The sequence below is a fragment of the Aedes albopictus genome, chromosome 1, assembly GCF_035046485.1.
Source record: "Aedes albopictus strain Foshan chromosome 1, AalbF5, whole genome shotgun sequence".
In the NCBI taxonomy this organism is placed as follows: domain Eukaryota; kingdom Metazoa; phylum Arthropoda; class Insecta; order Diptera; family Culicidae; genus Aedes; species Aedes albopictus.
In genome coordinates, this window is record NC_085136.1 from 54,317,223 (window position 1) to 54,342,836 (window position 25,614).

General features: G+C 37.6%; 3 protein-coding genes across 3 annotated transcripts in view; 1 reads left to right on the forward strand and 2 right to left on the reverse strand.

The window, feature by feature from the left end:
* The window catches only part of LOC115256758 (uncharacterized), a 398,127-nt gene that overhangs the window by 235,243 nt on the left and 137,270 nt on the right, over positions 1-25,614 (forward strand). The window lies entirely within an intron of this gene.
* LOC109398866 (uncharacterized) overlaps positions 1-25,614 on the reverse strand; it is a 37,966-nt gene that overhangs the window by 9,393 nt on the left and 2,959 nt on the right. The window lies entirely within an intron of this gene.
* LOC134288395 (uncharacterized) lies at positions 13,490-14,352 on the reverse strand. The gene is made up of 3 exons (XM_062853158.1): positions 14,263-14,352; positions 13,799-14,045; positions 13,490-13,740 (listed from the first exon to the last, which is right to left on the reverse strand). Exons 1-3 carry the CDS (start codon positions 14,350-14,352, stop codon positions 13,490-13,492), a joined length of 588 nt encoding a protein of 195 aa, XP_062709142.1.

The window sequence follows — 25,614 nt, forward strand, 5'->3', positions numbered from 1 at the left end:
TAGCTCATTCAAAATAAATTGATTTTTTTATACAAAAAGCGCCGTAAAGTGAAGAGACAAAAGATTTCGAAACTTAGTCTCTATATTATATAGTTGATGAATCTCGCCAACAGTAAATCTTTGGTTTCGAGATTTTCAGTAATATCTCCTCCATACATAATCTTACGATCATTATATAATGTTTTTTTTTAATCATGAATTTTGAAAAGGCCATTTCCCTATTTTAATTTTTTATGGACAATTCCTGAATGCCCAGAAGAATGCATTATGCAGCGTTATGGTAAGTTTCCAGTTCCCAAGTAGAGCGCTCAAGTAAAATTCCTCCTTTTTCCGTAAGTAATTTTGACATTTGTTTAACCGACAGCATTTTTACGAAACGATGCTGTAAGAAGGATGTGAAGAATAGGGCACTGCATACGGCGGTTGCTAGATAAATTGTTCGTTGTTCGTGTGGTGTTTCGTGGCCTTGTTGTTTACGATTTGGACTTAGAGAAATTTCGTTCGTTTCCTCAGGAAGTGTGATTGAAATTAAAATTTAATTTTTGCGCGCGTATGGGGAAAATCCAGATTGTGAGATTCCAACGGAGTTCCAAGGGAAATGCAAATGAGAGACATTGCGCAGGGATTCTAAGGGAACTTTTAATTGTATTACAGCGAGAACTATGGTTGGATACTAATTATAAATTCTGCAATATTGGAGTTCGGACTACGGTGGGAGGAATTCTGCTGGGACTCTGACGGTTACCTTGTGGAGTTTCAGACGAAATACGAGGTAGGACAAAGCTTCACGGGGAATATAATGAAGATCCACGAAAGATTCTTTGTGATGAATCGTTTGGCATTCCGTACGAAGGTTTTTCTTTGGGATTTCGCAGAAAGTCCTCTTGAAATTCTTCCAGATGTTCCACCGAAAAATCCACCAGAAGTTCGCAGGGGATTCTCATAAAATGTCTCTGAGATTTTCATTACAAGTTCTACAAAAAATCCCTCCGTGAGTTCCTTCTAATTCAGGATTTATTTATTTATTTGGTTTTTTTTTTGGGATCTTCTAGGAGTTCCTTCAGGGTTTTCTCCAGAGGTGTTTTCTAAGATTCTACCAGGAGTTTTTTCGAACTATTCCACAATAATTTCATCCGGGATTTCTTTAGTATTTTTTATCCGGGGTACACTCAGATATTTATTCGGAGATTCCCGCAGGAATTCCTTCCGGGATCATTTCAAGACTTCCTTCTAGGATTTCTACAGGAATTCATTCATAGATTCATCCTGGAGTTCTTTCAGTGATTCTTCCAGGAGTTCTTTCTAAGATACAACTTTTTGAGATTCCTCTAGGTTTTATCTGGACGTTTCTTATGTGAATCCTCAAAGAATTCCTTTTGTAATTTCTATAGCTTCTTCCGGGATTCCTCCAGGAACTCCTTCTAGGTTTCCTCTAGGAGTAAATTTATGGGTTCCTCTCATAGTTTCTTCTGGTATTTCTCCAGGATTTTCTTCTAAGATTACACCAGGGGTGGCATCAGGGACCTCTCCAGAAATTTTACCCGGGATATCTTCCGGGAATTTTTCAAAAGTTCTTACCGGAATTTCTTCAGAACTTCCAGACTCCTGGAAAATAAGTCAAGGTTTTTCCAGGAGTTCCTTCTAAGATTTGTTCAATAATTCATCCAGGATATCCTTCCGGGATTCCTCCAAGAGCTTCTACTGGGATTCCTTGCAGATTACATATTCTGGAATTCATTCTGGAAGTTTCTTAAATTTTGGTCATGGAAATACTCCAGAAGTTTTTTTTTATTCTTTATGGAAGTACTCTAAGACTTGCTCTTGAGTTCCTTATAAAATTCCTCCAACAGCTTCTTAAGGAATATCTGCAGCAGTTTTGCAGGGAATATCTACACGAGCGATTTTAGAGATTCTTTCAATAGTTTATTCCCAGATAAAAATCTGAAGACATTCCAAAAGGTTCTGGAGAAATCCTAAAACAAAGTCGTGAAGGAATCCCTGAAAGAACTTCTAGAATAATTTCATAGGAATCTTCTGGAGGAATCTCTAGAGAATTCCATGAAGGAATTTCTAGAGAATTCCATGAAGGAATCTCTGAAGGAATCCCGTATGGAGTTACAGGAGTAATCCTAGAGAGAACTCCTGGAAGTTCTGAACAAATCCTAAACAAATTGCTGGAAGAATCTCTGAGGGAACTCCCTTTGGTATCCCACAAAGAACTCCTGGAGCAATCCTGAATTAATGTCTAGAGAGATATAGGAAGGAATTTCTGGAGGAATCCCAAGCAGAAATTTTGAGGGAATCTCAGAGCAATTCTCGTAGGGATCTCGGAACGAATTCCTAGAATTCAGAAAGATTTCCTAACAAAATGGTAAATGACAATTTTTTTACCAGGAATAGTGTATTGCTTAAAGCTAATACCATACAAATTTCATCAAAATCGGTTGGATATTGGTGGAGATATCGTTGAAACAAGAATTTTGCCATTTGAGAAGTTTGAGCAAACGAATGTTTTAAAAAATATCACTTCTTCACTGTTATAGCTCTAGATTCAAAAATACTGAACCGATTTCAATCTGTTCTGTATGTAAGGTATACATGTAGAAATATTGTGTAAAAATTTCATTAAATTTGATCTAGCCGTAATAAAGTTATAGCCGTATATGTGGCACAAAGTCACAATAAGTCAAAATGTTTTTTTTTGTGTCGTGACATTCAAACAGTTATAACTTGAAAAGTTTTCAAGCAATTTGGCTAAGAACAGTTTTTTATATTGGATTTACAGTTTCAAATGTTAATAAAAATCGGAACAGTCATGACAGTTGTATAAACAAAATAGTACACACGGAATAAAATGATTAAAAAGTACCTAAAATATGCCTTGAAGCGATTTGAGTTTTGAATACTAGGAAAACGTATTGAACCGATTTTGAGAATTTTTTTTACCAGTTTATTGATACTTTGTTAAGAACTTCGAGTCAAATTTTCAGACGTCTTGACGAGTTACATCAAAATTATAGCCTACACAATTTTTAAAACGGGTGAAAAAATTTGCTAAAATCTTATTTTATGATATTAACAATATCTGCGCCAATACCAAACTGAATTTGTTGCGATTGTTATGGTATTAGCTACACATTATATATTATTCCCGTTCAAAAAATATTTGATTTTGTGAACGCAATGAAAAGCTATACATTATTTTCTGTGTCCAAATTTCATCGAATACAGTTTTTACTTCTCTGGTTCTAGTGCACCATAGAACATTCAACAAACGAAATGAAATGATTATGATGCAACAGTTTTTAGAATCATTGTCTCCTCATCAGCTAAACTCAAACGCCATTTCCTTTTTTCAACTGTCGAACTATTTATAAACAATTCAGTTTTGGGGTGTCTTTCTAATTTTTTAAACTACGTAACGGCAAATGATTCAACCTCAAGAAATTCAATCTTATGTTCTGATGCAGCCATTCTGAGGGACGACGGAGTACACATTATAGAGCGACACGGCTAAATACTAATGCACACTGTGAACGCGCAGGCGCGAAAGAAGAAACACAAAGAAAGAGAAATGTACCTTTTACTCATGGAATAATACATCGACATATTATTCCGTACGGAAAATCAACATGACTGACAGCATCGCACGACAGTGCCATCTGTTGGCAAATAGCTTTCTGGCTGCGAATTACTTATCAACTGCGAACGCTTAAGTAACTTTGATTGCAAAAGTTTTACGTGAGCATTACTTGCACGCTAGTTTGAGAATACCCATTAAATGGGGCTTAAGTACCCATTTTTTGATTCAGTACTAAGCTGTCACAAAAAGAGTATTTTTCTGACAACAAATAATGGGTATTTTAATCCCATTATGAACTTTGCCTTCTGTATTCAATAATGGGTAAATAGTAGTAAATATTAGTTGTGAAAATTTCATGCCCGCCATCTTTTAACTTAGTGTTTTTGTGGCTCTAGCTGGATGCACAAATTTGATAAAAACGAATAATATCTACGTATCGATTGGAAGCAGCAGAAAACATCCCAATAACCCGTAGGTAAGTAGTATCGATGAATATTTTATTAAGTTGTTTTTAACAATACTCGTTTCTCATTGCAGATGACTGCAGTCATGAGTACTTCGAGAAAAATTGGGGCAATTCGCAAACAATATGGATTTGCGGAATCCAACAAGGAATGGACTACCCGCTTTGCGCGCAGCCACAGTTGATCAGCAGGAGTAAATCAATTCAATTTTGTATGGCGAAATGCATCTAAACTTGAATTACTTGAAATACAAAGCTTTTCCCGAAAAAATATTTGGTAGGCTTAATAGTGGTCACCATTGTGCACAACCACTACCAAATATTTTTTCGATTAATGTATTCCCCTTCGAGAAATGTGCCTTTAGATGCTATTCGCCATACAATATTTTTGCGATTTACTTTTAGCGGTTTTTCGCGCATAGAAGCTAGCGCCAAATTGGTCGATGCGGAGAGTAGGAAAACAGCCGATGCAGGTAATTAATTCGACCGGAACAGTACTAGGAGAACAGCAGTGGATGCGGGAAAATAATACATAAGAAATTTTATACTGCTATACAAATAGACAATCATTTTACAGCTAGTCTTTTAATTTTTATTATTGTCATTTTCTTCTAAGATCCTTTTGCTAATCTTAACCTCAAACTGCAAAATCGTTCCCGAAATAATGGGGCATTTTTACCCATTTTCTATACAAACATCAAGAGTTAAAAATACCCATTTTTTGAAGTTCGAGACGAATACTCATTAATGGGTAAACGGCAAATACCCATTTAATGGGTTAAGCCACTTTAGTTCGAAATGGGTACTAAAGTACCCATTAATGGGTATTCTCAAACTAGCGTGTGTCCTATCCTTTTACACAGTACTTATCAAGTGGAAACTAGCCATTAAGTGGAAAAATAACGGAAGATATTTAGGGAAAAACATAAAAAAACATGATTTTGTTTTTTTTTTTGTTTTACCCAAGGTTTTACCATTTTAAACAAGAATTTCTAAATATAGGTTGTAACTTAACACTAGCATATTTAATGGAATTCAATGGGAAACTATAATATAGACTGTTTCAGAAATTATAAATACACTAACGATTGACCGACATTTCAATTTGAGCACACTGTCCAAAAAAGTTTCTTCTAGTTCTTGTAGTAAACATGCTAACGAAGCAAATAATATCAATTTTGTTGATGTTTCTTGTGAAAGTAAAAAAAAATAGGGCTCTGTAAACTAGATGATTAAAATTTGAAGTTGCACAAAGTGGTCAAAAAATGTAGCATGGTAGAAAAGAAAAAAATCTCACAAATAAAATATTTTATTTCCAAACAAAATAAAAGTTGCTGTATCGATAAGAAAAGATATTTCTCGATTGGTTAGAGTAATTTTTACTGGAATATTTGATCAAGAATCACTATTACGGGCCTTCTCAATACAAAAATTTTTGTTTCAAATTTCTCAACAACACCAGTAGGAACAAACGTTAAGCAAACGAATGTCTTAATTACTGCTTACTGCATTCGTTTCTACGGTATGGCAAGCTTTGCCATCTAAAGGATCGAATGAACTGAAAAAAATAATTTGTTTAACCTAAATGCGTTCAGGAAAGCTAAGAAACTGTATGGTAGTTCTTATGTTCCGTAAAAAACCTTAAAAAATAAGAAACATGATCTCAGAAAAAATGTTGTGGAAATGCCTTTATCGACTTTTCCCAGATTTTGATCAAGGCATTCCTTAGACAACTTGTCTAGAAAGTAAATGAGATAAAAATGTAGATAATTCTTGGTATGTAGTTATAAACAATGTTGAAATTTTTAAAAAACTCCTTTGTGCAAATGGAAATTTGGAGAATGAAGTTCATTGTTAGAGAACTCGGCTGTTCTTCAATTGAAAGGAAATACAAAAATATGGAGTATAATATGCTATATTCTGAAAGAAGTGGGGAAAAATCATTAGAACAGTTTATTTTATTTAATGAACAAAGTGTATTTATAATTTCTGAAACAGTCTATAGGGAAAGGCTAATTCATTTCAAACACTATAAATTATTTACAAGAACAATTTAAGAACTATTTGCATTTAAGCTCTCTCTCTCAGGGTCTATCCGGGAGAATCGTTTCTAAGTGGACTCACTTCCCACACTTGCTTCGCGAATTCAATTCCGACACAATCAGAGATGGAGAAAAGGGATTTGCGTGCTAATAATTACACTCTAACAAAATTCATAATTTAGTTCACTGGTTCTATAACATTTACCCGAAAACCATTTACCCGAAACACATTTACCCGAATGACATTCACCCGAACGTCACTTACCTGAATGGGACATTCACCAGAATACGACATTTACCCGAATATGACATTTACCCGAATGCGACACTTACCCGAAAAATGCAAAAAAAACCGTGGACTTGATCCCCATATGATTTGTCAATAATAAATATGTTATGGCCCAGTGTTATACAGCCAGCTTTCGTTAGACCTTATAATCATCGGGCCAAGTGATCATCAAGCACTCTGGTACAGGACTAACTGGCGGTCAAAATTTTTAACAACACAGGCTGCTTTGAGCTACTTATATACTCGGTCACAATTTAGCAGCCATACTGCAAATATTCTCCACTTCTTCTAATATTTGCCTTCTTTTTAAAATAGGCTGTTCTTTTGAATTTGCAGAGTCCAACTGTGTACTGTAGCTTACTTGGTCGACCAAACTGGAAATAGAGGCTATTTTTCGAGTTAGAATGTTATATTGTTTAGTTGCAGACGAACTTCTAACTCCTTGAAAGATTTGTCCTTCTTTGAATAATAAGCTGTTTTTTCAAGTCAAGATTTACACAATTGACTGGTGGCCAAATTGACAACTTGATCAGATATTTTCCTTTTTTTTTGGAATATACTGTTCTTTCGTTGCCTGCTAATCGATCGATCTATCATTTTTTCGGCCTAATGACCACTCGGTTAATATGCTGGGCTTACTATCCATTTCTCTACCTATAACGGGGTAATGACCCATTCGGGGTAATGGCTTTTGGGATAAAGGCCTATTCGGGGTTATGGATTTCGGGCCGTGGCATTAAGGGTAATTTGGTAGAGTTTCTTTTACAGAAATAGTGATAACCTCACTAAGTTGTTTGGTAGCCAAACTATTCCTATCCTTCGGAGATTTTTACTTCTTCTCTTCAAGGCTGTTCTTTCGAGTTGTACTGCTGCATTATTTATTAGCGTTTGAACTACTTACTGTATATGAGTTTTTTTCTTCTTTCGATCATAGGATGTTGCTCTAAATTACATTTTTACAGGATTAAGTGATGGATTCCAAGTCTTCACCTAAGAATTTTCCCTTCTTTTAATAACAGGATGTTCTGTATCGTGAACAAATTGCAAACTTTTTTATCAAAGTTTTTTTTTTCTAATGATATGTTAACTTGCCGAGGGCTGTTCTATAATCGATTCGATTTAATGACCATTCGGTCTACAAATAGAGTTTTTCTCTTCTTTAAAACATAAACAGTTCTATGCTTATCGAAAGAACAGCTAATGAATCAAAGAAGAGTAAATCTATAGAGGGAATGCCAACAGCAAACACAAAAAATATCAAGCTGTAGTGATTAGTTTTATTCAGGTGTTTGCCCTGTGAATTCCTATCGCGGATCATTTCAGAGAAAATTTAATAAAATGTGTTTTTGAGGAATTCGACATTGAAAATATTTGTCTGAGCCGCAATACAAAATACTACATGTACTTTTTGCATTGAACAAAACAAACGAACTTTACTCACAAAATCATAATTTATGCAGAGTAATACACTATTCGGGTAAATGTCGCGTTCGGGTATTTGGCATTCGGGTATATGTTACATTCGGGTAAATGGTTTTCGGGAAAATGTCTTTCGGGTAAATGGTTTTCGGGTAAATGTCGCATTCGGGTATATGTTACATTCGGGGAAATGGTTCTATAACATTAACCCGAAAACCATTTACCCGAAACACATTCACCCGAATGACATTCACCCGAACGTCACTTACCCGAATACGACATTTACCCGAATGCGACATTTACCCGAATGCGGCATTCACCAGAATACGACATTTACCCGAATGCGACACTTACCCGAAAAATGCAAAAAAACGTGGACTTGATCCCATATGATTTGTCAATAATAAATATGTTATGGCCCAGTGTTATACAGCCAGCTTTCGTTAGACCTTATAATCATCAGGCCAAGTGATCATCAAGCACTCTGGTACAGGACTAACTGGCGGTCAAAATGCAATTATGATTTGAGGATTTTTTAATGTTTTGTTTTTTTAACGTCTCCACATCACAAGCCCGAACGCCAACCCGAAATCATTCAGGAGGTCGCCCAAAAAGTGTTCACTGTGGACAATTTATTAGAAGTTGATAAAACTTAATCAGTTAGAAAAGGGTAACCTTTGGGCAATCTTTAGCAACGTTGTGATTCATGAAGGTTTACCTAGAGGGGAGAATTAGCATAAGTTAAAATTACCTAAAAAGAAGAAATAAAAAAATTAAGGGTGTACGGAAACGTAAGAAGCAAATGCAATGTATTTAGGAAAACTGCGACGAAGGGAGAGGTTGCTGATTCAAACATTTTTCCTGATATTCAGCGTGCATATCCGATGGCCGAAGGCGATGTACTTGTCTATTCAAATATGGATCCTGAGGAGCTCAGTATGCTTCTAACAGGCCATTTTTGAAACTATTGTGTCCTCTTAAAATATGCTTAAACTTTTGCTATTGGCGCTAATTCCGAATCATATTTTTAGAAATAATTCTCCCTTCTTTTTATTATTGGCTGGAACTATAAAATGCTGTTACAATATTGTTGTTGAAGTTTTTATTTGAGAATTCTTTTTATTTCAAGCTATGACTGTTCTTTCGAAGTTATAGCTATTCCTTTGAAAACTATAAGTATTTTAATCTGAAATGTTTCCTTCTTTTAAATGTTGAATGTTCTTTCAAATTGACGATCTTATAACCGTACCACAACGAAGTTCGTTTTTATTATAATTCATTTGGTATTGAATTCTTGCCCCAGACCTTGTCAAATGGCTAGCTTTCTGATAAGTGAGAATTCCCGAAAAGACATCGAGCCATTCAGCTTAAAATCATTCATGCCGAAAGTCATGAGGATGAATGCTAAATTGTTCTTGGCGATTTAAGATAAATTGAACTGTTTTAAGCACAACTAAACATTCGAATGTAATGACTTTTTCATTACCAAGCTATAACATTTTAACAACACAGGCTGCTTTGAGCTACTTATATACTCGGTCACAATTTAGCAGTCATACTGCAAGTATTCTCCACTTCTTCTAATATTTGCCTTCTTTTTAAAATAGGCTGTTCTTTTGAATTTGCAGAGTCCAACTGTGTACTGTAGCTGACTTGGTCGACCAAACTGGAAATAGAGGCTATTTTTCGAGTTGGAATGTTATATTGTTTATTTGCAGACGAACTTCTAACTCCTTGAAAGATATGTCCTTCTCTGAATAATGAGCTGTTCTTTCAAGTTAAGATTTACACAATTGACTGGTGGCCAAATAAGCAACTTGATCAGATTTTTTCCTTTTTTTGGAATATACTGTTCTTTCGAGGCTTGCGATCTATCATTTTTCCGGCCTAATGACCAGTCGGTTAATATGCTGGGCTTACTATCCATTTATCTACCTATAACGGGGTAATGACCCATTCGGGGTAATGGCTTTTGGGATAAAGGCCTATTCGGGGTTATGGATTTCGGGCCGTGGCATTAAGGGTAATTTGGTAGAGTTTCTTTTACAGAAATAGTGTTAACCTCACTAAGTTGTATAATAATTTATTAGCGTTCGAACTACTTACTGTATATGAGTTTTTTTCTTCTTTCGATCACAGGATGTTGCTCTAGATTACATTTTTACAGGATTGAGTGATGGATTCCAAGTTGCACCTTGTTGAGGGCCCATATAGCCGAGGCGGTAAACGCACGGGTATTCAGCATGACCATGCTGAGGGTGACGGGTTCGATTCCCGGTCGGTCCAGGATCTTTTCGTAAAGGAAATTTCCTTGACTTCCTTGGGCATAGAGTATCTTCGTGCCTGCCACACGATATACACATGCAAAATGGTCATTGGCAGAGGAAGCTCTCAGTTAATAACTGTGGAAGTGCTCATAGAACACTAAGCTGAGAAGCAGGCTTTGTCCCAGTGAGGACGTTACGCCAACAAGAGGAGGAAGTGTGCACCTAAGAATTTTCCCTTCTTTTAATAACAGGATGTTCTATATCGTGAACAAATTGCAAACTTTTTAATCAAAGTTTTTTTTTAATGATATGTTGACTTGCCGAGGGCTGTTCTATAACCGATTCGATTTAATGAACATTCGGTCTACAAATAGAGTTTTTCTCTTCTTTAAATCATAAACAGTTCTATGCTTATCGAAAGTACAGCTTATGAATCAAAGTAGAGTAAATCTCTAGAGGGAATGCCAACAGCAAACACAAAAAATATCAAGCTGCAGTGATTAGTTTTATTCAGGTGTTTGCCCTGTGAATTCCTATCGCGGATCATTTCAGAGAAAATTTAATAAAATGTGTTTTTGAGGAATTCGACATTGAAAATATTTGTCTGAGCCGCAATACAAAATACTACATGTACTTTTTGCATTGAACAAAACAAACGAACTTTACTCACAAAATCATAATTTATGCAGAGTAATACACTATTCGGGTAAATGTCGCGTTCGGGTATTTGGCATTCGGGTATATGTTACATTCGGGTAAATGGTTTTCGGGAAAATGTCTTTCGGGTAAATGGTTTTCGGGTAAATGTTATAGAATCGTCGGTGTAGGCCCTTAGGCTTTACACACAAGGTTGTCTCGTTCCCGTCGATTGGATTAGCGGTACAAAGCGATCGGGAACAACTCTCGGGCAACGGTTCACTTCAGCACGGTAACTCGGCACAAGGCTGATTTCTGTTCCTATAAGGAATATGGAAACTTCGATTTAAAACGCGAACCACTTTAAAGCTTGGATTTCTGTTACCCAAAAGAGGCCGAAACCTTCTCCAACATTGGCTTTTATAGCTTCCCATGACTACGCATGATCCTCCTAGCTGGAACATTTCCCGCAGGCCCCTGGCATCAATGAAATATATCGTAGCCAACATCTTACTGCCTTATACTCATATTCGTGCAAATTGAAACGAGCGTGTAATCAACAAACGCAGCTTTTGTTTGACGTTGTGAGCCACACACGAAATCACATTCACAATGCGTGTTTGTTGGGTTGCTTTATTCAACTAATCGCATGCTCCTCTTACCGTACATTAATATTAAAGCGAGTTTGAAGTGTTTTGTGATCATAACAGGTGGAAAAAAAGATTCCAAAAACTGATCAACAAACCGAAATAAACGTTGAACAAAAAAATGTTGATGTCGCATTTGACAGTGGGCGCTATTTATTAGCGCCCAGGACATCCTGTCTACCATGATTCCAATGCATTGACATAGGCCGTGTCAGGGGCCTGATTTCCCGGGAGCGATTTGTTTCGGTATAGTTGGTACCGTGCGCCATGATTGAAGTGCATTTATTTTGGAGGGGATAGATTTAGGCGATATCAGGGGGTATAGGAAATGGAATGGGATTATTTGAATTCAAATGAATTTATTTTTATTGGATAGCTATTTTAATTTTTTTTAGGTGATTTTATTTATTTACAAGGGAGATTAGGGTAGGTAATAGGAAAAAGTATATACATATTTACAATATGTGTAGTTTTATCTTATTATTAGAGCATAGTTATTTACACAATTTTTAGAAAAATGAAACAAAAAAAGGAAAAGAATACAACAAAGAAAAGCAGGTATTGTGAGCTATTTTATAGGTAACAATTATCCCGGATCTGGGTTAAAAAAAAGACGAAGTATTTTTTTTTTTGAACACCAAGAAAATATTCTAGGAAAAGTTCTCAGCTCTTCAAAGTTCGTGTTGACTTAGAAGAGTGAGGCTGGCGGTAGTGATCTAAGGTGCTCCTTTCGAAATCAAATCAGGTGAAAGAACATGACTTTTCAGAACCTGGAGAAAAGTTTATTTTTAATTTTTTTAATCTCTCCTTGTTCCAATGTAAGCAAATTATGTCTCTTAAAATGTTTCATTAGGTACAACAGACCGCAAACTAGTAGTGACAAAACCATGAACTGTTATTAAAAGCTATTATCTTGCCATTCATGTTCCCATTGAGTGTAGGCTTGCCTAGGCCATGTATTCTTGTCTGTCAAGTTTGGCTGACAAAATGTTCCATAACTATAATCTAATGCGAATGAGAAAAATATTGTGAATTACTTCTCTTTTCTATGACACGTCTCAAGTTATACTTGGACAAAATGAATTTAGTTTAATTTACTTAGAATTCTAGGGCGCCCTTAATTTTAAATGTTTCGATGGTCACTTTGGTTACTCTTTTCCAAGAGAACGAGTGTACCACTAGTGAAACTTAAATTGGCTTCTTTAGCGGTGTAGAGATAATTTCATATTCGGAATCTGCATGCCAAACTGAGCCGAAATCCAAATTTTCATGAATTTTGATGCCCGGGAACCTATTTGAAAATCAATTTGAAGTTTGTATGGGAGCGATTTGTCGAATCACCCCTCGTCGCATTTTGTACTGGGCGGAGCTGTCAAACAGTTGCCCAGCTGTCAAAAGGTGATTTTAAAAAATCTCTTTGAAATGGGTTTTAAGCACCAAAATTAAGTTCTAAAAATCTGAAAAAAATCAGTGGCACAGAAAAAGATGCTCTTTCGTATAAAATTGAGAAAACAAGACATTTTTTTTAAATTTAAAAACCCAATTTAATGAATCAGTCTCAAAGCTGCTCATTTCTCCCAATCTTTCATGCAAGATTACACACAGCAAGCAGCATGAGATGCTGTTTAGTGAAATCGACCACATGGGTTTTGCATGGCCCTTTGCTTAACCCACTCAATGTCGACACGCTCGCGTCAGAATACCCATTTTTTCATTGCTATCTCTGTCGCTCTTCAAGAGGCTCCATTTAAAAATACCCATTTATGAGTTGGGCCGCCCAACTTGAAAATGGGTATTTTTAAATGGGGCCTCTTGAAGAGCGACAGAGATAGCAATGAAAAAATGGGTATTCTGAAGGGAGCGTGGACTTGAAGGCGAAAGCTCTGGTGGGTACGAACTGTCAAACTTGTTTACACTCTGATTATTTGATGAGCAGTTGGGAAACATGTGAATCGTGATGATTTCACACAATATCACGACTTTCACGGAGTTTTCAATGAATATTTACGGTGATACGAGTCGATATAGCTGAAGGTATTTGCGGATGTAAGTTTTTGTTTTTGTTTACTTTTAGGTACGTTGTCGGAGAGCAATTACTATGGAGAATAGAAGGAACGTTCAAGGAGAGATGTTTTCATTCAACCTACCCGGGTTTCAAATTAATCGCCGGCCAGATTCCGAGAGCCTTACCTGCCAGATCTTCGAGGTCATATGATGAAGACCCAACCTTGGCCTTGACCTTACAAGGAAGATATTGAGGGCCGTACTTAGAATTATAGTTTTCCGCGGCGCTCGACGGCTTCATATTCTTTCGGTAGACCAATTGACCGACGGAAAAGGACTTGGAAAACCGTCGACTTCGCAAATTGTAGTGCTTAGTTGATGATTCATGAGCTTTGATCAGATTGTTTTTGACAATTTCGTATATTCTATGTAGTGAAGTTTTCTTTACGTTCCTTTTCTCGCTCTTCTTCGGATGGCGTTTCATCATGCCGTGAGAGACGATGATCGTTACCGGATTCGGATAATTCACTACCGTGAGTGATGAAATAAGGCGTGAAGCCAGTGGACGTATGTTTGGACGTATTAATGATCATCTCGATCTCCGGGAGTTTTGTATCCCACAAGCGCTGGTCTTCACGGACGTAAGTCCTTATGGCTGAGTTTATAGTGCGGTTCACCCGCTCGACAGGGTTGGCCTGTGAGTGGTAACGCGAATTTAGCCAGTGGGAAATCTTAAAGCGGTCTAGTAAATCTTTGAATACCTTAGAGGTGAAAACGCTACCGTTATCGGTGATGATTATCTCCGGAACGGAATTTCGATAAAACCACTTTTAAGACTCCACACATGGCTAAACTGTCTATTTTCCGAACGGGGTGTAGCATAACCCATTTGGAGAAATAATCACTTATTACTAAGAGATGTTGATAGCCCTTGCGACTTCGGGGGAGGGGACCCACGTAGTCGATGGAGATAATCTGCCACGGTCGGGATGCTTGACGCATTTTGCCCATTTCCGGCGTGACTGCCACGTATGAAGCTTTATTTTCTTTACAGTTTGGGCAGCTTTGAATATATTTACAAATGTCCGATGACATTTTTGGCCAATAGTATCGCTGTTGGATGCGTGTCAGAGTCTTGTCGCAGCCCTGGTGAAAATTGTCATGCACTTCTTCAAGTATACAGTATCGGACAATAAAAATGCACCAAAGCCGTTTTCCCATACAAACTAGTCAACTTTGGATTGACATATCTCAGTTATGTCTCAGCCGATTGTTTTCATTTTTTTGTGACGAACTACAAAACATTCCAATTTTCAAAAACTATTGAAAAAGTTCAGTGATAACTATTGATACAAAAGTTACAGATAAGTTGAATTTTGACAATAAAAATGCACCAAGACAAAAAATTGTGTAGCCGAAAATGCTGAAGTCAGATAGCTATAGTGTCTTCAGCAAATTTATTGGTCATCACACAAGAAACATATTTGCCGAAGACACCATAGTGATTTGACTTCAGCATTTTTGGCTACATAATTTTTTGTCTTGGTGCATTTTTATTGTCAAAATTCAACCTATCTGTAACTTTTGTATCAATAGTTATCACTGAACTTTTTCAATAGTTTTTGAAAATTGAAATGTTTTGTAGTTCGTCACAGAAAAATGAAAACAATCGGTTGAGACATAACTGAGATATGTCAATCCAAAGTTGACTAGTTTGTATGGGAAAACGGCTTTGGTGCATTTTTATTGTCCGATACTGTAGTTGGTATCTCTTCGGGTAATGGAACAATTTTCCACTCGAAACGAGAGTCATACGGCTCATTTTTGGCCGTGACGAACTTCAATAAATTTCCATTTTCAATGCGGAAATCAGCAAACTTATCGGGTTGATTCTTAACTTTCTCCACCAAAGACGAGTGCCAAGATGCAGTAGGGGAATCTAGCACGACAGCGACGCTCCTTGATAGCGCGTCAGGGACAATATTCTCCTTTCCTTTCCTGTGTACAACGGTCATGTCAAATTGTTGAAGATCCAAACTCCACCTACTGCATCTTGAGCCCACTTTCCATTTGGTATTGAGGATATGAGTTAACGCCGACGAGTCTGTAATCAGTTTAAAATGACTGCCCTCGATATATCCCCGAAATGCCTCGATTGCCAGAAGCGCTGCCAATGCTTATTTCTCGGCCGCATGGTAGTTTCGTTGGGCGTGGTGAGTTTATGAGAAAAGTAGGATATGACCTTTTCGCCATCCTTTTGAAGCTGTGTCAGGACACCAGCTACAGCGACGTCGCTGGCATCCGTCTGAATGGTGAACTCCCTCGTAAAGTCGGGACTACCAAGTATGGGGGCGCTAACAAGCAGCTCTTTTATGGTACATAAGGAACTTTCGGCCGATTCATTCCATTTTATGATTTTCGATTTCGTTTTCAGAAGATCCGTTAATGCTGAAATCGAGTATAAATCGGCGGTAATAATTCACCATTCCTAAGAACCTTCTTAGTTTGGTGGTGGTGTTTGGCCTAGCGTACTCAATAATGGGCCGAATTTTTTCGGGGTTGGCTCTCAGCCCGTCTGTGCTGAGGAGGTATCCCAGAAACGGTATCTCTGGAAATCCAAACTGAGATTTTTCCAGATTTATCGATAAGTTCGCCTCTCTTAGCCTGCACGCAATTTCGCGTAGCAACTGCACGTGATGCTCGAATGTCTCCGTCACCACGACGATATCGTCGAGGTAGACGAAGACATACGGTTCCAACCCAACTAACGATCACTCATTTAACAGGCACCATTATGACGAATTAATTCAGCATAATGTTGAATAACATTTAAATTATTTTCACGTAAAACCTATGTTCGGGTTTTGTTCACACAAATTTGGAGAAGTTATAAAGCATCATGTTGTGCACCAACTTATTTTTTTGTTGTTCAAAGCGTTTTACAAATGCACAAGAAAGTTGTTATTAAGCTTTGGCAAAAATGACTGAAAATAAATAACATGCAAAAATGTTGAACTCTCACGAGAGTAATTACTTGCTCTCATGCTGAGAACACCTATTATGAAATAAGAATTACATATAAAATTACCTAAAACCGGATTAGAACTCGAGACCTGTCGATTGCCAGCCGCATGCCTTCCTATCTGCGCCATCCTAGAGATGGTGAGACGCAGCACCCAAAGCAAAACATAATCTTCCCATGACTCAACAATGATCACTCCTGTGTTCAGCATGGTGAATTAGCACAGCACGTGCTTATCAACTGAACAACACCTTATACTTCAACAGCTGTTCAGCCGAAAACACGTGTTTTCCATTCTGATTTCGCTGTCAGTATTTTTATCGCACGGTGAGAAAAATTGTATTGAATGCGGCCAAAAAGTGTTGGTACTTATTGAAGACATTGTTTCCAGACGTACTAATTGCGATATGAATATGTTTTTATTTTTATTATTAAATATCGATCTTTAAAAATGTATGACAATATATGGTGCGGTGTGGTCTTGGACATGGTCAGGGATGCCAGATGATTTTTCCAAAAATCTGTATCAGGATTTTAGAAAATCTGTATTTGTCTGTATTTTGAAACTGTGGCTGGAAGCCAAAAAAAAACACCAAGTTTCCGTAAATCCTGTCAGACCCCGTTAGAAATCTGTGGGTCTAACATGTAAACAACATGTTTGTGACCCGAATTTTGCACGAACATTTCTATTTGCAGTAAGATTTCACTAAACGGTGTAAATAGCAGAACGTTATGGTTTTGAATAGTAAAATAAATATGTCTCTTCTTAATAATTTTGAACTTTTACGTCGCCGGATTTCTGTGAAAATTTCTCCAGGGATTCTTCCAAGAATTTTCCCTGGGACTATCCTGGGAGTTTCTCAAAAAATATCCTGAAACTGGTTCACGAAATAAATTCCTTCAGAGATTTCTACATAAGCTATGCTTGTATTTCTAAATATTTTTTTTTTAATATTTTTGGGGAAATTCCTCCAAATTTTTTTCAGGAGTTTTTCTATAGCATTTCTCCGAAAGTTTATCAATGAATTTCTCCAGGGGTTTCTCCATGAATTTCTTCTCACGTATGTTGAAAAGATGCAATTCCAGGAGATATTTTTCTTTAACAAACATTCAGAGATTCTATTGGCAATTAAGAAAGTTTCAGTTTGTATGAAGAACTAGCATAAGTTAAAATACACAAAAATAGAGAGATTATAAAAAATAATCCAGAAAATTTTGCTTGAATTTCTACCTAAAGGATTACTTCATTTTTTTTTCAGAAATTTTCTCGGGATTATTTTGGAAACTCCTCTAGAAATTCTCGAAAGATTTTTCTGTAAAGTTCCTCCAGGAGTTAATCCAATAGTTCCTTGAAGTATTCCTCTAGGCATTGCTTTGGATTTGTTCAGACCTTTCTCCAGGGATTTTTTTTTTCATTTTTTTTCCAAAAGATTTTCTCAACAATTAGTTCTGCAGCAATTGTTGAGAGAATCTTTTGGAACTACTAATAAGCTTTATTCAAAGATTTTTTCTAGAAATTTTTCAAAGTATATTTGTAGAGGGTTCTCCAGTTCTTGTGGGTTTCTCAAAGATTCCTTGAAAAATCTCTTTTTTTTGTTTCTTTATTGGTTCTCTAAAATATTATTCCAATAAATCTCTTCATAAACTGCACGAGTTTTTTTCGATGAATTCTTCAGAAGTACCTCCAGCAGTTCTTCCAAGGATTCCTTCAGAAAATCCTCCAGGGAATCTTTAGAAACTCAATGAAGGATTTCTTTAAAAAAAATCCACAAATACCTTTGTCTGCAATGTCTGCATATTTAAAGAGATTTCTTTAGAAATTCCTCAACGGGTTTTCCAGAAATCACTGCAGAAATTTCTCAAGGATTCTTGCATTGATGGAGTTACTCAATAAGTCTATCAAGATTTTTTTTTTTTCATTTTGTTCTAAAACCATGAAGGAGTTTCTGCAGGAATCAATGAACGAATTTCTCAAAAAATTATGGATATCCCTGGGAAGAGTTTCCGAACAAATTCTTTTAGGATTTGTGAATAATTTACTTGAAGAATTTCAGAATTTTTATTTTTTCAGGTATATTCCATGAAGGAATTTCTAAATTTTGAAATCTTGATGAAATCTCTGCAGATAAATGAAGATATATTGAAGATATGAAGATATATCACATACGAATTTCTAAGGAAATCTAAGCAGAAAATTCTGAAAGAAATCTAACTCTTAAGTAAAGTAAAGTTAGTGGTAAGTAAAAAGAAATTCGGGTTAGGTACTGTGCCTTTGAATTTCACTAAGAATTTGCATCCTTTGACAGATACGTATTTCGACCTCAACTGTAAGGTCGTCTTCGGTATCTCGTACTTGACTCGACTTCAGTCAAGTCCAGTCAAGTCAAGTGCGAGACACTGAAGACGACTTTACAGTTTAGGTCGAAATACGTATCTGTCACGGGATGCAAATTCTTAGTGGAATTGAAAGGAACAGTACTTAACCCGAATTTCTTTTTTTACATCATAGAAGAAGTACCTGGAGAAACATTTCGGGAAATCCTTGGCGGAACGCATTACAAAACATTTGCAAAGATCCCAGAAATAAATTCTTCAGGTATTTCTTAAAGAATTTTCGTAGAAATTCTTTGGAAATATTCCTGAATGAATTTCTCAAAGAATCCATGGAGATACACTAGTTTACAGCATTTTTGAACTCGGCAAGCTGATGATCATTTTTGGTGTAGAATCATGCCCTGAGTTCGAAAACGCGAAGAAAAAAAATACAGTAGAGCGGAAATTTTTTCGACTTTCCATACAAGGTTGTTGATTTGAAATCGATTTTTGTTCTATTTTTAGGCAACGTCGCTCACTTTACACATCTCATTATCCGTAATCAATGCTCCGATTGAGCTGATTTTTTTACTGTAACTCGCCTACATATGATATGTTAGTTTAACGTCGAGAAATAATTTTTAGATTGGTTTTTTCTTATTGAAAAAAAAAAATACAAATCTTCATATATTTTTGGAAATTTGGATAAAATTTAAGGAGATCGTCCCTAAAACTCGCCAATATCTTGAATTTCATCAATCTGATGCAAAAGCTGCATTCAGATGATCGCATGGTATTGTATTCAGCTTATAATTTATGGAAAAGATTTGAAATTGGTTGAACAAAACGCAACATATTTGAATTTTGGTAATATTCAAATTTTAAAAAATGGTTAAACTCAATATATAGCTAAAATTCAAAAACTGCTCTTCGTAAAATTTTTAAAGCACGGTTTCGAAATCAGTGCTTAATTATACTTCAAAAATTTTGGTCGTTGACAGAAGTTCACGACTTTCGTTCTATTTTGTAAACTAGTGATATCAATGGAGTTATCCGTCGACAAAAATGTTTCGATAACTTTTTAAACAAATCTGCAGAAGAGTTTTTCTTGCTGGAGTTTAAGAAGGAACCCATAGAAATCTATTCAAAAGAATTCCTGGAGAAATTATTCAAAGAATATCTTAAGAATGCCCTCTAGAAATTTCTCAAGGAATCCCTGCAAGAATTTCTTTTAAAAAAACCTCTCCCATTACCGGTGTTCCATACACTAGACGCCTCTCCGCCTTTAACCGAGATTAGATGGTTTTTATTTCTGTGTATTTAACTAAAGCTAATTCTACACTTAGCGAAATTAGAAAAAAAAACCGGAATTAGAAAAAAAAACCCTCCCATGCCGCCTTCTCTGTGCTTCAACAAGCTAAGATGGGCAAAATTGCTAGGGCGTGATATTCACACCCAAAGGACCTGAGTTCAATTCGCGTTCGCAATTCTTTTCTTTTCATCTGCAAGGTAACGTTGAGAATGTTCAAATATTTTCATCACATATGAAGTGTTCCTTTTGCTACATTCGATGCATCATATTTGTGCAGGTTGTATTCGTACTCTGTAGTTTCCAAAAGCTCTATCGATTTTTTATCTTCAACACAATTTTATAGTTGTTTGAAAAGGTGTATACTGGCTATTTCTTCTCAGGTTCGATTCGATATTATTATTTTAAAAAACTGTCATTATTTTCAATTTTCAACAAAAACATTATTCGTATGTTTTCTCATTATTTACATTTAACATATAAGAATGAAAAGCATAAAGAAAACCAGGTCTTTTGCTTAGCAAAGTTTCCAGCTTTTATTTTATTTTTCATGTACTGAAGCTTAAATTTTCCTTACATCTTCATATTTCACTGGAAATTCGCGACTCTTGCAAATTGTCAAGCAAACAACAATACACATAAAAAAGAATCAGCAAAGATAGTTTATTCGATTTTTCCTTATACTAACATAATCTTTGAAAACTTGCTAAAAAAACTTCATTTTGGGCGAAGGTTAAAAAGTTTTATATTACAAGATTAGAATTTCAACGTGATAAAAACATAAAAACGCCCATAACGTATGCTTATTACATATCTAGGACGTTTTATGTTTCGTAATATATGTTTTATTAAATTCAATTCTAAAGAAAAAATTCCTGTAATGAAATGATTGAAAATTGAGGTCAAATGTGAAAAATATAGATAATTTAATGGGTTTGTGCTCTTTATAATTGTTATTATTTTATTTTCCATCTTGCATGAATGTATGAGGAAAAAAAATATGTGGAGGAAAAATCTGTATCAAGATCATGAAATCTGTATTTTTTCTGTACTCTGTATCCTGTCTGTATCAACCTCTAAAAATCTGTATAATACAGAAAAATCTGTATTTCTGGCATCTCTGGACATGGTGCATTCACAGCATCTGTTCAGGTAATCTGCTCATGCTCAGTCGAAGATCCGTTAAGCATATTTTTTATGTATGCTTTTTTCATGGAATCTTGATGTTATGTTCAATAAATAGTGCATATGGATGTTTAGGGATACTTGAAATGTGTCGATTTATGAATGCTGTTTGGTTATCTAGGTGACTGTGGGAACAATATTCAGTAAACACGACATCACTGAAATGACAAATGCATCGATCCAAGCGTCTCGTACAATCGAACTGCTGCGAAAGATAAATAATATACTAATCAAGGTACAAGATATCTTGTTACCAGAGATGGCATAGATACACTGATAAACAGCTTTGCGTACACATCTTCAATAAACTGTGCGCCGCTCTGTTTTGCTACGAATGTGGACCGGCAACAAACACACATCGCTCAGTCGTACCTAAAACTTTGCGTGAGAGTGCGAATGTGTAAGTTGCCACACCATCTGCGCGAGGCGTCACAGAGCTCAAACTTCTTCTGCGTGAGCGTGCGTGAGCGTGCGTGAGCTTCGCTCATTTCTTGAAATCTCGGATACTTTTTCAAAACGACGTATAATACACGCAAATCCTATGTTGATACGTCGTTTTGAATAAGTATCCGAGAAATGTGCTACACATCTGCGCTGTCTGAACTGCAAGTTGTATTGTACATATTGATTTATTTTAGACCGAAGTCGATATGTGAATTCAAATATCCCCAACAAAAGTTCGCCGAAGTAAAAACGTCGGCATTCTAATTGAAGCGTCTCCGACATAGGCAATTCTTATGCGTCGGCGAACCCCAAATTAGAATACCGACGCCGAACTTCGCCGATGTTTTGACTTTCGAAGTTCCAACTTTTTTTCGCATGGTCAATAGGCTCTCGGCATTACAGAGTAGCGCAGCGCTGCGATGTGAGCTGTATGTTGGACTGTACTTTCTCTTGCTTTCCTGCGCTCACCGTCGTGCGCGATACGACAACGATGCCGAGCGCGTGCAGCCCGACAACGCAGAAGATAATTCTTTACACGCACTCTTTCTCATCTTGCAGGCTGTGTGAAATGTGTATTTTTTTCATCTTCTCACTTAGCGCTCTGAGGAGCATGCCATCTCTGCTTGTTACAGACTAATAATAATAAATAAATGCTTTATTTTTACGTTGATTACATCTCTTGGCACTCAATGTTAAAGTACATAATTCTCGCTTTTAGTATCATACGGGCGTAACTGCATTGATCGATTTCTCTTCATCGATTTTCTCTTCGGATAATCCCGAGAAATACGCTCAATGTTCGGATGATCTCTCGGCGTGTTTCGGTGAAGGGCGACTAGAGCTAGCTTCTAAAACAATAAAAGCAATCAAAAATGATTTCCCGGCTAAGTTATTAAACAAAGAGAAAATCGATGAAGAGAAATCGATCATTGTAGATACGCCCGTATGATACTAACCGCGAGAATTCTATTCAGTATTATTTTATGTGATTCGTTTAAAATTTTGATTCTTTAATAACTTGGTTGTCTAAACAGTTTTAGCCATGATTTATCCCATTATCCGAACAAAGTTCCGAGTCCTATGACTGGCTGAAGGCGTTTATTTGACAAGTGTAAAGCACATTGTTCAGGAGTATATGCTTATCGATACATCAGCTTAATAAGATGCAGACAAATGTTTTGTTAAACTCTTTTGTTAAGGAATCAATGCTTGTCGAATAAATTTCTTGTTAAACTTTTGAAAAGTGTTTAAATTTATCATTGTTGATACCAATGAGGAAAGTCGAACATTGACTATTTTCTCAATTGAAAAAACATTTAAACAGTAATGTGTAGAGCATTATTGCGAATCTTTTCTGAAATCCGCATACCGGCCAACAACTCGTGCGCCGACAGCCCATGCGCCGGGCTGTGCGCCATACAAAATGTAAATAAACAAGTGTCAAAATGGTTCGCGCCAAGAGCTCTATCTCTCTTAGGGTTCGGTTCCATTTTATGTCTAAAACATTGAACTTCCTTATGTCTGGAAATAATGTACAACAAAGATATTATTGACGGTAGCAACGCTTTTACTTCATTAAACCACTGATTAATAGTGATTTGGCTAGTGAAAAACTTGGCGCATAGGCAATCGGCGCGCAAATTGTGCGCTGGTGTGCGGATTTGAGTTAATCGTCGCAAAGTGCCCAACACACATTATACCCTGGCGCGCAACCTAGAGGTCGAAGAGAAACTTGTCGATATGCTAAAAATTCTCGAGAAGCTCAATATTTTAGTTCAGCTATCATTACCATTATTAAGCAACAATTCAGCAAGCTTGCTTGTTTGTGACTTGCAATTGTTAGTTGGGAATACACCGTGGCCTAGTACTCTGTCCATTAATCTATCCAAGGTGGCTGGACTATTGACCAGACCAAAAGGCATTCGGGTGTATTGGAACAACCCCTTGCCTTGCACACTAAACGCGGTATATTTTCTCGAAGCTGGATGTAAGGGAACTTGGAGGAACGCTTCCGAGAGATCTATTGTCGAGAGATAATTAGCCTTTGGTAGTTGGTTGAGTATGCGGTGGGGGTGTGGCAAGGGGTAAGCGTCCCGTACAGTGCGCTCGTTGATTTTACGCGCATCTAAGCAGAGACGTACTTTATTGGGTTTGATAACAGGCACGCAGTTCAGCGACCAGGCTGAGTTACTACGCTCAATAATCCCTGAGTCAAGCAATCGTTGCAATTCAGTAGCTACCAACCCTTGTGTTTTAGGTGACATGACATAAGGAAATTGACGTACAGGCGGCTCATCCCGCCATTCTTCCTGGATTTCAATTCGATGCTCGGCCAAGAGGGTTAAAGATAATTGGCCTTGGCGAGCTGGAATAAAGATGGGCTTTATGATTTCGATCTCTTGCTTATCTTCGGTGGTTAGAATGCAAATGGAGGATTTTGATGGCATGTCCTCGACCGAATCGTCTACTAAGGCACAATCTCCAACAGTTGGTTGAATATTGAATTTGGCCCAAAAATCCATGCCGCAAATGCAACGGATTGCTAAATTTGGCACCAGTGGTGGGTGTTATATCCGAGCAGCGTTTCTGGCAGCACTGGAGCTGTCAACCGCACGAGCGCAACCACTCGTGCCAACCTGCCAACCACAACAACTTCCGCAACGGGACCACATCGTAGTGAAAAGATCACTCTGTACTACCATTTCGAAGAGAGTAGAAGAATAAAGCTAATCAGTTTGTAGTTACGCGTTTTGCTTCTACTAATTCAATTCCGCCGGTCCGAATTCGGTTCTCTCGGTAGTTCCTCCGCCCAGTACATAACAGTTTGGCGACGAGAAGTTCGGAGCTGCGCGAAATTCCGGTACCTATTTGTGTGCTGAAAAGTTTCGACATCGCGTTCGGCTGGCTGCTGCATTTTTTCCATGGTGGATCCACGAGTCGGTGGAGCTGGCGGCTGCGGCTGCTGCTGCCGGTGGTGTTGCTGTGGTGCCGGTTACTTTCACGTTCGAGCCGTTCAATGCTGCGACATCGAAGTTTGACCGATGGTTGGAGCGGCTGCAAGTTTCTTTCCGGATTTACCACGTTCCAGACGCCGACAAACGCGATTACCTGCTTCATTACATGGGCGGCGCTACCTACGACGTGCTCTGCAACAAGCTGAAGAACGAAAAGCCTGAAACGAAAACGTTCGACGAACTTGTGGCTCTTCTGAAGGACCATTTCAGTCCAGTTCCTTTGGAAATTTTGGAAAATTTCAAGTTCGCGAGCCGCAAGCAGTTGGAGCACGAATCCCTGAGCGAGTACCTGATGGATTTGGAGAAACTCGCCCAAACATGCAACTTCGAGGACCACTTGGACAAAGCCATCAGGAACCAGTTCGTTTTCGGAATCCGGAACCGTGTGATACAGTCGCGGCTACTGGAAATTCGGAACCTGACGCTGGCGAAGGCAAAAGAAATCGGATTCGGAATGGAGATGTCTCACCGCGGAATCGACGAAATGCATGGTTCCCGATCGAAGAGCGAGGTGCAGCACATCGAGCACGGATCCAAGAAGACGAGGAAGAAGAAGAGTTTCCAGTCGTCGAGTCAAGCAAGTTCCCACCACCAACCAAGCAAATCGGATGGACGGAAGAAGCAGTGCTTTCGCTGTGGGGACCCAGACCACTTCGCGGACAAGTGCAGGCACAAGTCGACTGTCTGCAACAGCTGTAAGAAGAAGGGGCACCTGGAGAAGGTGTGCCTCTCGAAGGCCAAGGAGAAGAAAGGGACGGATGATGCACACCACCTAAAGGAGCCGTGCGTCATCAAGGACGTTTTTCATCTGAGCGCGGTTCAAGGTCTTGCGGGTAAGTTTCTGTTGAATTTGACGATTAATCACAGAGAGCTCACATTCGAGGTCGACACCGGATCGCCCATATCCCTGATAAATGTACGTGACAAACAAGTTCTTTAACGACTTGGACATTCTCCCCACGACTACACGGCTCGTA

Coding starts and splice junctions, on each gene's coding strand:
- LOC134288395 (XM_062853158.1), bottom strand. CDS start 14,352: ATGCGTCAAGCATCCCGACCGTGGCAGATTATCTCCATCGACTACGTG. Junction 14,046..14,262: donor AGGGCTATCAACATCTCTTA/GTAATAAGTGAT, acceptor TACCACTCACAG/GCCAACCCTGTCGAGCGGGT. Junction 13,741..13,798: donor AGAAGAGCGAGAAAAGGAAC/GTAAAGAAAACT, acceptor ATCTGATCAAAG/CTCATGAATCATCAACTAAG.